Raw genomic sequence first — 16,472 nt, 5'->3', positions numbered from 1 at the left:
AGTTTAAAATCTTGTTAAATGTTTAAAAGTTGTTTATGAAATTGGGCATAAGTTATATAAAATGCTGACGACTACATTTTATTTATATCCTAATCTAATAAAAAATTCTTACTTAACTATGTTCGAGCGACATTATTATAATTGAATGTTTTTTATAAAAATGTATTCAACAAAAAAAAACTCAAGATGCCATGCCGCCCCTTATAAAATAAAAACCTACGATGATAGTTCTATATGTCGACACCAGAGAGCTATTTTCGATTCGAACAGTCCCATATAAGAAATTTCCCGTTGTGAAAGTTTTTTTTCTGATTTATGTACTGTCAAAAATATTGGGAAATTTCGGACGTCAGAGAAATATACCGCGAATGGTTGTTCTTTTTAAGACGGTGCGGTGTACCGGTTGTGGAGTGTGGACTTGTGGTTGTGGAGTGCAAAAATTCCCATTGGTTAAGTTCTATAGTTAATAGTTTTGTTTTTCACTCACTATTGTCTTATGTTACTAATATTAAAATATTTTTAGTTTAAATAAATTAAAATGTCTGATTCGGAAGAAGATTGGTTCGACAAAGATGAGGACGAAATCGTCAAAAGCATCAAAAAGCAGGATGACGGAAAACCACCAGTGGAGTACATCGAATGTGCCACAAACTACGAGCCTATGTGTAAAAAAATATTGAATAAATTAACAAACCAACACCTCATCAAAATCTAAACTTATTTCTTTTTTATTTATTCTTCCACAAAACCCACATAGATGATTTTTCCAGCTCTAATGTCAAATCGCTATCGTTCAAAAAACTAAACCTCATGGCCACTATGGAACCTCTGGACGCATTCCTCGAAGTTGGCACGAGTGAATTTCTGCGAAGTTTCAACGTCAACACCAAGCTCGATTCGATAATGCTTATTTTGAAGATCTTTGGGAATCTTTCGCGTCTGCATCTTCAGTTGCCGGACTTTGTTTCGGATTGCATGCATGTTTTTGTTGAAGATGAGTGTCTCAATCGCAACATAACCAACTTGGCGAAAAAGCTTTTCGGCCCGTCTCACTCTAAGTTTTGGGTAGAGAGCAACATTGACGTCAACGATTTGATTAAAGATTTAATTTCGATTTTTGAGAGATCTTTTGAGTTCGGTCTGCAAAATGATAAACTCAAAAAACTCATTGACCAGATACTGGCTACCTTGGCTTCTGCTAAACAAGTTGAAAATATTGTAGAATTCAAGGATAAGCTTCTAGACTTGGAAAAGCAGTTTAAACAACCCGTTGCGATGAGAAGAACCGAAGAATCGGAGGTGGGTGCATAGTTATGGTTTTTTTTTGTTATGAACTTTTAAAAAAGTTTTTCATTACAGATATTCCCCACTTTGGACGATTTACACACCGATAAAGTTGCTGTTTTAAAACCAAACATTGTCAATGGTAAGTTAGTTAAATGCATTTTAAAGTAAAAAAAAAACAATACAGTTTTCAAGGCTCACAGTTAACTTTCGTAATACTTTTATCATCTTCGTAGTTTGTCTCAAACCTGTGATTAGAGATTTAAGTAAATTTGCAGGGTCAAACGTCTATCAAAATGATTAGCATATTATAGGTTAGTAGGTAGATATGACAATTACAAACAGACCTTGCAACGCACCTTAATTAGCGCTGAAAAGCTTCGTTTTGATACCATAAATTTGTTAGAACTGTTGTTGAGAAAAGGTAATTTATAATGTATCTATATATGGACATTTGAGCGTCAGGTGTTTGATTTTCATTTCGGGGAATTCATCAAGATCGTTAACGAATGTTCTTCTTTAAGTTTACATTCTAGAATTAGTCAAGGCAGTACATTTACAGAGAAGGCGAATCATAGTTTCTTTTTCATGTTGGTATCGGCAATTGCAACAATGGGTATTATAGGGGTTATCCACCTTTGCTGCAAGCCCTCCTATCGGCCAGTGCCTGGTATATGTTGCTTTATTGACAAGGCTATATCATGTCTGCATAAAAGATCGATAGAAAGGTTTTATTCCTAGATATATTACAGCCCCTTTCACTGCTAAATTCTGTCAGAAAAATTGAGGAGATTTTGCCTTTCAAAGCGACAAGAGGAATATTACCTCTTTCCGCAAGTTTGTATAAAGTTTTGGGTTTAATTCAAAATGTGACATGCATAAGTCGTTTGCCGGTCTCATTTTGCTTGTAAATCGCTTCAATATGTCAAGCAATTTAGAGAGAGGTGCTTTTCTCTTGCTTTTTAAATGAGTACCATGATATCGGTTGAGTTAGTACTCCGAATTGAACTAATTGTTATATGCCATGTTGTAGTTAAGTTGCGCAAAAATAAACCTATACACGAGCTTCTGACTTTCTTAACATACTTACTTTACTTGAGTTGGTGCTCCTGGGCCTCAAGTAATAACTTTCTCTAGCTTACACGGTCTCTAGCTTCTTGCCTCCAGTTTCAAATGACGTGCGTCGGCCTCAACTTGATCACTCCACTGGAGATTTGGCCTGCCTCTGCTTCTTGTTCCCTCAAGCTTGGCGTTGAATACCTTACGGGCGGGAGCTTCGATGTTCATTCACTCGACATGCCCTAGCCATCTTAAGCGTAGTTTTTTTATCAGTGGCAAGTCGCTGTACAGCTCGTATAACTCCTGATTAAATCTTCTCCGCCAGATGTCAATTTGCCTGTCGACACAAACCGGACCATAGATCGTACGCAGAACCTTCCTCTGGAAGATACCAAAAGATCCTTCATCCGTCTGAGAGAGGGTCCATGTTTCTGCACGATACCGCGATACTGGGATGATTAATGTTCTGTACAGTGTCTCTTTGGTACTTCGCGATATTGCTTTATTCCTCAATTGCTTGCTTTGGCCAAAGAAACAACGAATAGTAAGGGTAATTCTACGTTTGATCTCCACGCTGATGTTATTTGAAGAATGAACAGCAGTGCCCAGATAAACAAATTCGTATACCACCTCGAAGTTGTACCTGTCAATTGTCACATTTTGACCAAGTCTACGGTTCGAATCGACTCTATTTGACGACAGTAAATACTTCGTTTTGCCCTCGTTAATGGGGTGGCGCAACAGTCCGTTGTGAACCAGGGCCTAGTGACTTACAACTCTCAACCATTCCTGTGTGCGAGTACTGTTGTCAGAAATGGAAGGGACCTACAATTTTAGGCCGAATCCGAACGGCTAATTTGAGAAAGCACTTTTTCATGACAAGAATTACTCTTGAAGAAATTGTCAATTCCTCGCAAGAGGCAGTACCCGCGAAAATTTTTTTTTTTTTTTTTTTTTTAAATTAAGGTGGCACAGGCAGGGATTGAACCCAAGCCCCTTGCATGACAGTCCAACGCACTAACCATCATGCCACGGGTACTACTTAATGTCAAGACAAATTTTCTTCGCCTCAGATTCGATATTAGAGAAGGCATCCGTCACTGCTCGTTTGGTTCTTCCCATAATGTCGATGTCATCTTCATATCCAAGATATTGTGTGGATTCTTAACATAGGTAGATAGAAATGGCGATCTCAAGGCAACCTAGCCTGAAATCCAATTAGCGCTGTAGTGCACCGTTTTGATACCGAAAACTCGTTTGACCTGTGATTGAAAGGGACAGATTTATAGAGAAGCTTCATAGCGATTATGTTAAAGCCATTTTGTGGCATTGAGAAGAAAGATTAGGTCTCTAATCTTTGTCTCAGATAGCTCATCGAGTTCTTAAAAGAATGCTTTTCCAAAGCATTTCATTCTGGTGTTTGCCAAAGCAGGACATTTGCAGAGGAAATGGATTATCGTTTCACTTTCTCTTTGGTCACTCAAACTACGGCAAAAGGTGTTGTAAGAGATACCCAACTTCTCTGCATGAACTCCTATAGGCCAATGTCCGGTAAAAACCGCAACAATCCTGGCTATGTCTTGCCTTGGCCTGCATAGAAGATCGTTTGTACGGGTTTTGTTATAGGTGGGCCATATCTTCCTAGATATAATGCAGTTGGGTAAATTGCTCCACCTCGGTTTGATTCAGTTTGGTAGATAGAAAAGATTTTACCCTTCATAGCACCAAGAGGAATGTTCACCATTTCCGCAAGTGTGCTATGAAGGGCCGATCCTTGCCTGGCTAGCTCGTCAGCCCGTTCATTTCCCACGATACCACTATGGCCCGGAACCTAGATCAGGGAGACACCGAGGTTAATATTCAGGCTCGGAAGCTCATCGCGACATTGCTGGACCAATTTAGATGAGGATGTGGCCGAGTTAATGGCTTTGACAGCTGCCTGACTGTCTGTGAAGATAGCCGCATTTCGGTTTTGGTTTGGGCTTTGTTTAAGTATCTTACACGCCTCCCTTATTGCCAGCAGTTCAGCCTGAAAAACGCCAGCAAAGTCAGGAAGCCTAAAGAATTTGGCTACATTTAGGGACTCAGAAAAGATCCCTGAACCAACTCCGCACTCCATCTTTGAGCCGTCAGTAAATATGGTTGTGTCGAAACCCATCGACACGATGTCATCCTTCCAATCTTCTCTGGATGGGAAAATAATCTTAAAACCCTTACTTAGGCTCAAAGTATGAGTGCAGTAGTCAGAGACTACCGAGATAATATCTGAGGGAATCAATTTCGTTGTGTTGCTGTGACCATAAGGTTTTGACAACCAGCTGTTTGATTTCTTCAGCCTAATAGCGCTGCAGGAAACTATGTATTTAATAAAAAGGTCGATTGGTAGAAGATCCAAAATAACGTTTAAGGCGTCCGTTGGGCAAGTACGCATGGCCCTTGTGGTGCCCACGCAAGCTGTTCTCTGACCCTTCTTTAGCTTATCAATGTTATAGGCTTTGCTAAGAGCAGGCCACCACACAATAGAACCATATGTTAAGATTGGACGTACTACGGCTGTGTACGTCCATAAATGGATTCTTAACATAATCATCTCTTTTTTTTTTTTTTTGGTCAACCAATCATGGAAAGATTTACCTGCAACCACAATTTATTGCAGTATTAAAACAATCTCTCGATCATCAATTGAAGACTTCTACGTGACTCAATCACCACGACGATCTGCTGACACAGGGGCCGCCTACTAAAGGCTTGTCCCAATCCCATTTCTATTGGAAATTGTTCCCCAAGTTTGTTTCCATATAAAATTCCACAGGTCATCGTTTATCGAGATAAATACTATTTGTATTTCCAAACAAAAAATTTGAGTTTTCTATATATGCCGAATCTACCAACCTAAATATTCATAGCATTTTCGTCCAGGTCACTTGCTGTATTTCATTTATTTTATATCAAATGTATGTCTCTTATAAACATGAGACACAATTTAATGGATAGCACTGTAGAGTCTCCTAATCATTGAAACATATGTAGTTAGACAAATATCTTAAACCATTATTTTTTTAATTTATTTTTTTAGGTAAATACCCTTCAGTTGAAGAATACTTGACCATCCAAAAGAGTTTACTGCGTGAAGATTTTATTGCTCCACTGAGGAATGCAGTTTTATCACTGAGAGGCGTTCGTCGCCCCGATGAAATACAAGATGTTAAAATGTTTGAAAATGTTCAAATTGTCACAAATGAGAACTTATCAGTACCGAAATCCGATATGCTTCTTGTTGATGTCTATGCAAGTGCTAAAAATACTGTCGATGATATGGCATTTTCCAAACTCACTGAAGAGCTAAAATACCTCATCTGTGGATCATTGTTGTGTTTTTCAACAAACGAAAATTTTGATAATCTCGTTCTGGCTGTAGTATCGAACTCTGATATGGAAACTATGAGTCAGGGTTATGTAAGTATTAATAATAATATTTTTAGCACACATGGCATTCTGCTTCCATGAAATAAAAATTAGTTAATGATAATTCGAACACGTCCGACCAAAGCAAAGGAAGAAATATATATAAATATATTCACTTAAATTTGATAAGACTAAACTAAAATGGAAAATGGACGATTGGAAGATACTTCCACGTGTAAGTCGTTGGCAACTAGTTTGGCATTTGGCCATTGCGCAGAAGCATTCCCTCTTATGCCGATGTGAGCAAATATTCAAACAATTTTAATTTTCTTCCCAAGGTATTTTTAGTTGGCTCAAATGCGACTATTAACTGGTGGGTGCTTGTTGTTTAACTTTGTTCGTAGCATTTGAGAATATGGAGAAGTAGCTTGGGAGTCTTCCAGCACATTATAGTTAGCCACCACTGCTCACAACTGCCATTCCTAAAACAATGTTATTTTTAGAGCCATCGGTATACAAAACATTGCAGACGTAACTGGAAAGGTGTCTAGTACAAGGGTTTCTCAGGAGTACTGCGTTTTTTATACTTGGATAGACTGAATTAATAGCTTCTTTCGAGAGCAACAGTGATGTAACCAAGTTCTTGACATTTCAACACTTAATGTTGTATGCGTATAGAATAGAGGGTTGTTTGGGCAGCTTTTTACGCTTAAAAAGAAGATCAAAATAAAATTAGGTGGCGCAACAGCTTGTAGAGAACCACGGCCTAGTTACTTACAACTCTTAACCATTCCTGTGTGCGAGTAATGCAATGTAATGATGGCATAGGCAGTGATTAAATACAAGACCTTTGGTGTGACCGTTCTACGCTCTATCCATCACTTTACGGGTATTCTCCTTTAGCAAGCATGTTTTTTTCTTTAAGTATTTTTCAAGTATAAGGCATTTATTGCGCTGCCATGCAACCTAACGTTTTTTTTCACGGGTTTTGTCTCTTGAGAAGAATTGCCTTATCCTCCAAGAGTTATTCTTATCATGAAAAGTGTTTTCTAAATCAGCAGTGCGGATGCGACATACACTTTTCAAAACCAATAACTTAACATTTTCTTACGAAAAAAAAACACTGACCTACCAAAAATTTGAACCAACTGTTTTTCAACTTGAACTTCTCGTACAGTCGCAGGCTTAGCATGTGTATCAAATTGCATTGTGTTTAATAACTAATGCAATTGATACACGGACTACGTCATCGTTGATAACAGATTGTTGACAACAAAAATTTTACTGTTTTGCATTAACAGGGCCGGATTCGATTCTTGTCACTAATAAGGCATAACACTAGTAGTGTCGAATAGCATTCTGTGGTTCAACTCGGCAACATTTTTCTTAAAGTCTTTGTCTGTTTTGGTTTTTGTGGGTGAGGATTCCGATCCCACTGAATTCTTTATTTAAGTGTATAACTTGGTGCCATTATTCTTTTCCCACCATGGTCTCGCCATATACATTAGGAATAATGTTGCTTATCAGTTTTTGCCACAATATGGTCTCTGCACCAATTCTTTTTTCAATTTTATGTGGTTTAAATTTTCCGTGAATAAGCAAATCATACACTATTGCTTCCTTTATCGAAGCCCCAATCTAGACAGGGTGTCAACTTCTCGTGAATTTGATGCTTTGTCTGATTCCATCCAAAGAATTGTTTCGTCCTATCCTCGCACTGAAATCGTTGTTACGGGCGATAATGTACACAATTCTTTATGGCTTCAACATTCGGGCCAGTCAACACCAGAAGGAGTGTGTGCTGAGATCTTCGCTGAGTTAAACCACCTAACTCAGCTGGTCAACGAGCCCACTCGAATATCGGACGTGGTAGGTCGAGCAGAAAACACTCTTGACTTGTTTCTTACCTCTGACCCTGGTAAGTACACTATTAGTGTTCTATCTCCTCTAGGCACATCTGACCATTGTGTCATATCAGCAAATTTCTCGTGTAAGAACTCTCTAGTTAGAGAAAGAGCTCCTAAAACAACCGTTTGGCAATACGAGAAAGCCAACTGGGACGGTCTCAATAATTATTTTAGGATCTTTAACTGGTCACTTTGCTTCCTCGATAGTGACGTTGACGTCAGCACTGATATGATCACAAGTTTGATTCTCCTGGGAATGAGAACTTTCATCCCGAATAGGGTTAAAAGCACCAGACCTAAAGAAAACGCATGGTTCGATGCGAGCTGTAAAGAGGTTATTAGGGTCAAGAAGGTAAGTTTCCGTTGTTTTAAAGCCAATCCAACTGAGGAAAAGCGAAATAAGTTCAAGCAAGCCAGGAAGGCCTGCAACGCCCGGAACAAATTTGTACATGACCAAAAATTACGACAGAAAATACTGCAATGTCCCAAAGGCAGTAAAAATGTTTGGTCATTTGTAAAAAATATGAGGAATTCTTCCTCTTCTTCGGTTCCTACGCTCGTTGTGAATGACACTCCATTTGTTAGCTCTTTAGAGAAAGCAAATCTCTTTTGCGAGGCAGTTCGCCGCCAATTAAACGCTGCCAGTGAGTGCTATGACTCCGCCTGTACTTGAGCGAGTTAATGATTTTATGTGCACTCGTACTGTAGCGAGAGTCCTAACATCTTAACATACATAAATCTGCTCGTCCGTATGGTATCCCCGCTTTTGTTCTGAAGAGGTGTTCTTTATCGCTTGCAAAACCACTGCGTAAGCTTTTTTATCTGTCCTACTCCTCAGGTCTCGTTCCGAGCGGATTGAAAACCCCATTTGTCCATCCTATTCCCAAAAAAGGCGAATCTTCCTCACCGTCTAATTACCGACCGATTGCACTTACGTCCCTTCTTTCCAAGGTCATGGAAACGTTGATTAATTATCAGCTAAAGAAATATCTCGAAGATCGAAAGCTTCTTAATGACCGACAACACGGCTTTCGTAGCAATAGGTCCACTGGTGATCTCATGGTTCATCTTACCGAACAGTGGAACAAATCTTTACATAGTTTTGGAGAAAGTAAGATTATTGCACTTGATATTTCAAAAGCATTTCATAGGGTTTGGTATCAGCCTCTCTTATCGAAAATGCGTGCTTTCGGTTAACATGAATCCCTTCTTCATTGGATTAGTAATTACCTTTCGAATCGTTCAATACAAGTGGTATTGGATGGATTTAAGTCTGAAAACCACAAAAAAAATGCTGGTGTGCCCCATGGCTCTGTTTTATCTCCAACACTCTTTCTCATTTTTCTTAATGATCTCTTGTTTGCAACTTCTAATCCAATACATTGTCTCGCTGACGATAGTACTCTTAGCTTTTCATATTCGTTTTCAGATTCAAACCCTCTTCTTCGGATGTGGAACTGCAACGGCAAAATATGATAAGCTCATTAAATTTCTCGTATAGAAAAAGGTCACAAAACGTTCACAAAGTTTGCCTTACGAAAAATATATGGTTATTCAAATGTTCCATCTTATGAGACGAGGTGCATTTTAATTGATCTAAAACCTCTTGCTCAGAGAAGAAAATTTAATTCAATACTTTTTGCTTTTGATGTCTTGAATTTTAATATTGACTGTCCAGTTTAGTTATCTATGTTTTTTATTTATGCGCCTTCTAGAAACTTGCGCCCTCGTGACTGTGATTTTTCAAATGTTCCTTACCACAGTAAATTAATAAATTTGTTGTAATGCTATAAGTAAATTATGTATTTTATTTGTAGGTTATGAATAATTATTAGTATAAATAGAGTGTATAACTTTTAAGACGAATAATTATATAAATAAAAACATAATTTTCTGTTTTCAGATAAATATTGAAATAATTAACCAGCGCAACGTGGGTAGAATTATAGGAGTCAATCTACAAATGATGGCTTGTCCTGTTTTCTTTGACCCCTATCGCCATGCATTTAACGTTCTTAATACTTACAAAGAGGACAACTTTCCAATGGCAAACTATATCGTTTACGCTGACGTAAGTAATGCCTAGCAAACGTATGCCCCTCTCTAAATACAAATTTATTCTTTAACAGACAAAAACAATAAAAACACCACGATACCTCTCCAACGATAGTGCCCCAAAGTACACGTTCCAAAGGAGTTCTTTTAATCCCTTGCTTTTGGAAACCTATCCCGACACAATTAAATCCGACCTAACCGATACTCAATTGTGTGCTTTCCAAACAGCGCTGAGCAGTGAATTTTCTGTTATTCAAGGTCCACCTGGTACTGGAAAAACTGAAATATCAACTAAGGTCGCTGCGACACTATTAGCAAACACAACATTGCCAATTGTAGTTATTGCCTACACCAACGATGCGCTAGACAAGTTTCTACTTAAAATACTTGGCCATACCGACAGCGTCGTGAGATTAGGCAATCAATCTAAAAATGAAGCACTCAACAAATATGGCGTTAAAGAGATTTTCAATACGTTCAAAGGTGATCAACGATGCAAGCGTTTGTATTACGCCACAAAAATGGAATACACCGACAAATTCAATATCTTTCAAAAACTCCAAGTCGATTTCGATGGCACAGAAGAGGAGTATCAGAAGATTATAACTGCTCAGGTAAGCGATGAATGTCTAAACTCAAAGTATGAACAGGACGAATAAATAGAAAAATTTCAGGAAAATTTGAACACAGTTGCGAGAAAGTTGGAATGCCTTAAGATGATATCGACCTATTTGGCAGTGAAAGATAAACGTATCATAGCCATGACCACAACTTGTGCAGCCAAACATAATTTAATGTTACAATTTCTTAAGGATTCAATAGGTATGGTTGCTAATTGATAATCAAATAATAATTGAATTTAAATTTCTTTTTTTTTCTCTGAAAACATAGTTATTTTCGAAGAAGCTGCAGAAGTTCTAGAATCCCATATTCTCTCATCGATAACAAAATACACTCAACAGGTGATTCTGGTCGGTGATCACAACCAACTGCGACCACATACAAGTGTCTACAAACTAAGTCGAGAATACAAAATGAATATCTCGCTCTTCGAAAGATTGATCAACAACAACATTAATACTGTTTGTTTGAATACCCAATTCCGAATGCGTCCAGAAATTGCCGATCTTATTCGACCTCTGATCTATAAGGATTTACAAGACGGATTCAATGTTGGCAATTATCCAGACGTTCGGGGAATAAAAAGAAATTTGTTCTTTGTTTCTCATCAACATAAAGAGAACAGCACAGTAAGAAGCTAACAAAAATATACTATGTCTGCATTCTTAGTATGAAAGTGACCTAACTCTGTATCTGTATCTTTGGCGTTTGCAAAAAACTGGTCTTGCAACCATTCAAAACAGTTTCAGTTCTTTGTTAGGCCGCTTTTATTCTATGACTGCAAGTGTAAATACTGATATCCTACCAAAAATCACGTTTACTTTCAGAATAATCTTGAAATTAGTAAATTCAATGATTATGAAAAGGTCTGGATGTGCGACGTTGCAACATATTTGCTCAAACATAAATACACTCACAACGACATAGTAATGCTGACAACTTATCTAAAGCAAAAAGATCGCTTATACAGTCATGTAAAGGAATTCTTTTTTTAATTATAAATAGTGTTGTTTTATTAATTATTTTATTTTATAGATCCATCGAAACTGTCCCCATCTGCAGGGAATACATATTTCAACTGTAGATAATTTCCAAGGCAGAGAAGCTAATATTGTACTTCTTTCACTTGTCCGAAGCAATTGGAACAATCAGATTGGCTACCTTAAAGAACAAAATAGAATTTGTGTTGCTCTGTCGAGAGCAAAGATGGGACTTTATATTGTTGGAAATATGAATCTACTGGCTGATTGCAGTGACACCTGGGACAAGATTAGGGAAAAACTTAATGTCTTGGATGCCATAGGAGAAAAATTACCATACACATCAAATGATGGCGTAAGTTTTACTTTGAATTTGTAACAATAAAAAATGAACTCAAAATTTTAATCGGTGCTAACATAACGATGATGAGAAATGCGAAAAGAGGTTAGCGGTTTGTTTGACAACCTTTAAGATGAATTTTCCTTCAAATATGATACTTTATGGCTTTAGGACTTTTCCATAGAACTGTTGAGCTTTAAAAATACAAATTTCATCAAAACAGCCATACGAAAAGATTCCATAATACATATATGTATAAATTTTATAACTTGGGCTCATGGGATGCATTTCAGTTCATTAAAATTCAAGTCGCATGCAACACTCTCCTAACCGCTATCAACTATTCTATTAAATATTCACATACAATTTGTATTTTGGCTCTTTCCCAGCGGGAAATAATTCTAACACTACTCAAACAAAAACTGCTATAAAAATAACTAAATTCCTCCTTAGATTTTAAAAACAAAAAAGTGATAAAGATTCGAAAAATACATAGTAAACTTTAGCAATACTTACTTACTTACATAAGGTGGCGCTAAGGTCTGGGCCTCAACCAACATTCGTCTCCAGCCAGCTCGGTCCCTAGCTAGCTGTCTCCAGTGTCGAACGCCAAGTTGGTTGAGGTCTTCACCCACCTGCGTGCTCCACCTGAGTCGCGGTCTTCCTCCACTGCACCGTCCATCAGGGTTGGATTCGAAGACCTTCCAGGCTGGAGCGTTGATGTCAATTCGCTCTACATGACCTTGCCATCTAAGTCGTTGGACTTTAATTCTGTTTACTAGGTCAGTGTCGCTGTACAGCCCGTACAGTTCGTCGTTATATCTTCTTCTCCATTCTCCATCTATGCGTACGGGACCAAAAATCACCCGAAGAATTTTTTTCTCGAAGCATCCTAAGACGCTCTCATCTTTCTTTGACAGGGTTGAGGCCTCCGCCATAAATGAGAACCGGGATGATGAGTCTCTTATAGATGGTGATTTTAGGTGCTCGAGAGAAGACTTTACTACTTAATTGCTTTCTAAGTCCAAAGAAGCAGCGATTTGCAGACAAAGTCCATAACTACCTAAAAGCTATAGCTGTCCATGGTGACGTTTTGTCCAAGACGTTGTTGTCCAATGTCCTTTTTTGATGACAGCATATATTTGGTCTTGCCCTCATTGATCACTAAACCCATCTTCCTCCCATCCGTCGTAATGCGCTCCACTGACATCAAGCTTTGATCTTCCAATTATGTCAATATCATTTGCGCATCCGAGTAATTGGATGGACCTTTGGAAGATTGTGCCTGTAGTGTTAACAGTTGAGTTTTGCACAATTCCAAATGCATTGGTGAGATCTTTTCCGACCTTGATAGAGCAGCGTGCATTCTCTATCGTCATTCTGCACAAACGGATAAGTTTGACAGGGATGCCAAAACCAGACATTGCTCTGTAGAGCTCTTCCCTATGGATGCTGTCATACGCGGCTTTAAAATCAATAATGAGATGGTGGGTATCGATTTGAAGCTCCCGGGTTTTTTCCAAGAACTTAAGCAATAACTTTAGAAAAATTGGAGGCCAAGCAAATTGTCGCCGATGCAAGAGTGTTGTGATTCCGGCTATTAATTATATAAAAAATTCCAAACTTGTTTTCAACTCAACAAAACAATAATCCCTAATTTCGATGGTATCCTCGCTATTGTTGTAGAAATTTATTGGGTTCAAGTGTGGCAACTCTGAAGTGTATCTGACACTGTTTTCCATTTTAATTAATGATACATCAACTTACAAGTCTCTTGTCTCAACATTTTTTACTATTTCTATGACATCGAAGGCGCTTCTAACAACGTGAATTCATCTGCAATCACATCAGCACTTTCATCTTTAAACCTAAAGAGTTCGCTTGGTAAGTTAATACATTAATTGCTGACTAGCAGGATAATTAACTCAAAACTGCTAGGAGATTCGTTGAAAAGAGGGACACCGCAAGCTGGTTTTCTATCTCCTTTCCTCTGAAACCTTGTGGTAAATGAAATCCTAATTTGTCAGGATAAGGAGTGTTTCAGACTGATTGCCTATACGGATGACGTTGCAATAGGGGTTTTAGGGAAGCATTTTAACACCCTAAAAGATCTTTCACAAAATGGCCTGATCTGTGTGGACAAAACCGAATTAGTCCTATTTTCGAGGAAATACAAAATTCCATTAGCTAACCCTTCCTATTTTAAAGGAATAAAAATAAAGTTCTAAGACGTGGCTTTGTACCTGGCTTTTATTTTAGAAAAAAACTAAATTGCAAATGCAATATACAAGAAAGATTCAAAAATGCTATTGGTGATAAATTGGGCCTACAATCCCGAATCACGCATTGGTTGTAGACATCGGTATTTATATCGATTTTAATGTACAGTGCAATAACATATTGGCCACTCGGTAATTCTCAAGTTTTTAGAATTAATTCCAAAGGACACAGACTACACCATTCTCCAAATGCAATTCGACAGAAACTGCCAGATTTCTTTACCTTCCAGATCTTTCTTCGAGAAAAGTGCATTCCTATAAGACGAGTCAGTCCACTTGTATACAGATTGATTAAAAACAAAATAAAAGGTTGGTGGAGGTGTGTACTCTCAACGACTGAAATTAAGTCTCTGATTCCGCCTGTCCAATCATTGTAGCGTGTTCCATCGGAACTTTTGGCTATAAAAATAGTCTTGCACTGGCTTAAAGAAAACATTATATCATCATCTGATATCCGAATTTTCTCAGATTTTCAGTCCGCTATCGAATTGCTGGATTCTATAACAGTCCATAAGTGACGATCATCTATAATGGAAATAGCACAACAGTTTAATATTTGCCTTTGATTGGTGCCGGACCGTAGATACATTCCAAGAAACTTTAAGGCAAATGAGTTCCCCTTACAATACACCCCATTCTAACACGTTTAGCACTACCGCGAACTGTCTAATAGGAAAGCACTCCACGAGACTAGGTATATTCTCAAATTACTTTTGCAGAAGTCGTATGGATGAGCAAGAGGAGGAAACAGTTTATACTTCATCTTCTCCGTAAAAGCCCTGCTCTAGCTGAAAACGCAAAAAGTACCTAGGAAAATTCTTCTATAACGCTCTAAATTTAAACAATCTCAATCATATTAACAAATACAGCCTCTCACGTTTCGTAAGGGACTCAAACTATTTTCATTGAGCTTAAAAGAAAGTCTCATGATATCACAATGGGCCAGTACATTAGTCTAAGTATGTCCTTCAAGAACAGCCACTTAAACCTAACCTAACATAGGAAAATAGAAACTTGCATTCCTCTTACTTACTTAAGGTGGCTACAGTCCTGTGTGAACTAAAGCCTCACCCAACAAACTTCTCCATCTAGCTCGTTTCCTAGTTCCAAGTTGGGTCGGGTCACTTTCCACTTGTGCGCGCTACCTGATTCGAGGTCTTCTACTGCGCTGACATGTGGGTGTGGATTCGAAGACTTTCCGGGCCGGAGCATTGGTTTGCATGCACTCTACGTGACTAAGTCTGGCTATGTCTACGTCGCTGTACATTCCGTACAGCTTGTCGTTCCATCTTCTTCTCCACTCCTCTTCAATGCATACGTGACCGTAGATCACACGAAGAACTTTTCTCTCGAACCGACCCAAGGTGCTTTCATCCGCTTTTGTCATAGTCCATGCTTCTGCACCGTGTAGCAGTACAGGGATGATAAGGGTCTTATATAGCAACACTTTGGTCCCTTGAGAGAGGACTTTACCACTCAATTGCTTTCTTAGCAATTTTGCCGCCTCTGCCTTAATACTCACAAAAGTCGCATTGACATCACGCTGATTTCTGCATCACCTTGTCTAAAACCTTTATTGACATCGAAAGGTTCTGTTGAGTTGTTTCCAACATTTATGGAGCAGCGTGAATTCTCAATGGTCATCCTGCACAAACGGACGAGTTTGGCAGGGATGCGAAAACTAGACATGGCTCTATACAGCTCGTCCCTGTAGATGCTGTCATATGCGGCCTTGAAATCGATGAAAAGATGGTATGTGTCGATTTGGTGTTCTTGGGTTTTTTCCAGGATCTGCCGTAATGTGAATTTTGGCCGACTGTGGACTTTCCTGGTCTAAAACCACACTGATAAGGACCTATCCGGTTGTTGACGATGACCTTTAGACGATCACATATTACGGCAGAGATATGTGATAAGATGAATTCCTCATCTAAAGCAAATCGCGCCTTTGGGAATGCTCATAAATATACTCTCGAAACCAATTTGGTCGTACTCTTAGTACATTGATTCGTTCCATAGCTGTACTACACGAATGTTCAAAACCGTACAACCCTCTGTCGTAACTTGTCATACAACCCTTAGTTTCTATTTTAATGCTCGCATTTGTCGTTTACATAAAAAGGGTATGAGAAACCCTTTGATCACGCGCTTAGTAATATTTTTAAAAAAATAACACAAGCAAATCGTTAAAGATATTCTTGTGAAGCTAACTTAAAAGGTTAAGTATATAAATGAATGCTTAAACTTTTAATATCCTATTTTTTTTAATATTATGTATCACACTGTTCATGAATTTCATTTTTATTTTCAGATTTTTGAGTCCGTAGTCACATAAGAACGTGTAATTGTAATGTTTTTATACCTTGACTTTGATCCGAAAAAGTCTCAAGAAGACATCTACGTAATCCATTTGTTATCGTAAACGTTCTTAATATGAAACAAAAATAAAGTTGAACATTTTAACAGTTTCTTAATAGAGTGCTGTCATTTGTAACCTCATGTTTTCTTATCTAAATAATAAGAGATCTACAACAACTGATAA

At 38.1% G+C, this 16,472-nt stretch overlaps 1 protein-coding gene across 2 annotated transcripts; it reads left to right on the top strand.

Annotated features, from left to right (window-relative positions):
* Window positions 1-335: 335 nt before the first annotated feature.
* Window positions 336-16,424, top strand: LOC129954026 (NFX1-type zinc finger-containing protein 1). Of its 2 annotated transcripts, none has more exons than XM_056067651.1 (12): window positions 336-462; window positions 524-665; window positions 758-1,299; window positions 1,360-1,426; window positions 5,420-5,799; window positions 9,559-9,726; window positions 9,785-10,324; window positions 10,385-10,532; window positions 10,602-10,960; window positions 11,159-11,305; window positions 11,367-11,666; window positions 16,242-16,424. In XM_056067651.1, the coding sequence occupies exons 2-12, from the start codon at window positions 539-541 to the stop codon at window positions 16,263-16,265; spliced, it is 2,802 nt and encodes a 933-aa protein (XP_055923626.1). In that variant the 5' UTR covers window positions 336-462; window positions 524-538; the 3' UTR covers window positions 16,266-16,424. The 2 variants fall into 2 exon arrangements, with proteins under 2 accessions (XP_055923626.1, XP_055923627.1); XM_056067652.1 differs by having other exon boundaries at window positions 355-449.
* The last annotated feature ends 48 nt before the right edge of the window (window positions 16,425-16,472 follow it).

The sequence above is a fragment of the Eupeodes corollae genome, chromosome 1, assembly GCF_945859685.1.
Source record: "Eupeodes corollae chromosome 1, idEupCoro1.1, whole genome shotgun sequence".
Taxonomy (NCBI): Eukaryota; Metazoa; Arthropoda; class Insecta; order Diptera; family Syrphidae; genus Eupeodes; species Eupeodes corollae.
This window is presented reverse-complemented; position numbering and strand designations above follow the sequence as displayed.

Bases quoted from the DNA above. Each gene is read 5' to 3' on its own strand.
- LOC129954026 (XM_056067651.1), top strand. From the start codon at position 539: ATGTCTGATTCGGAAGAAGATTGGTTCGACAAAGATGAGGACGAAATC. The intron at 10,533-10,601 runs GTATGGTTGCTA...CTGAAAACATAG, and splicing joins ATTTCTTAAGGATTCAATAG to TTATTTTCGAAGAAGCTGCA. The intron at 11,667-16,241 runs GTAAGTTTTACT...TTTTATTTTCAG, and splicing joins CATACACATCAAATGATGGC to ATTTTTGAGTCCGTAGTCAC.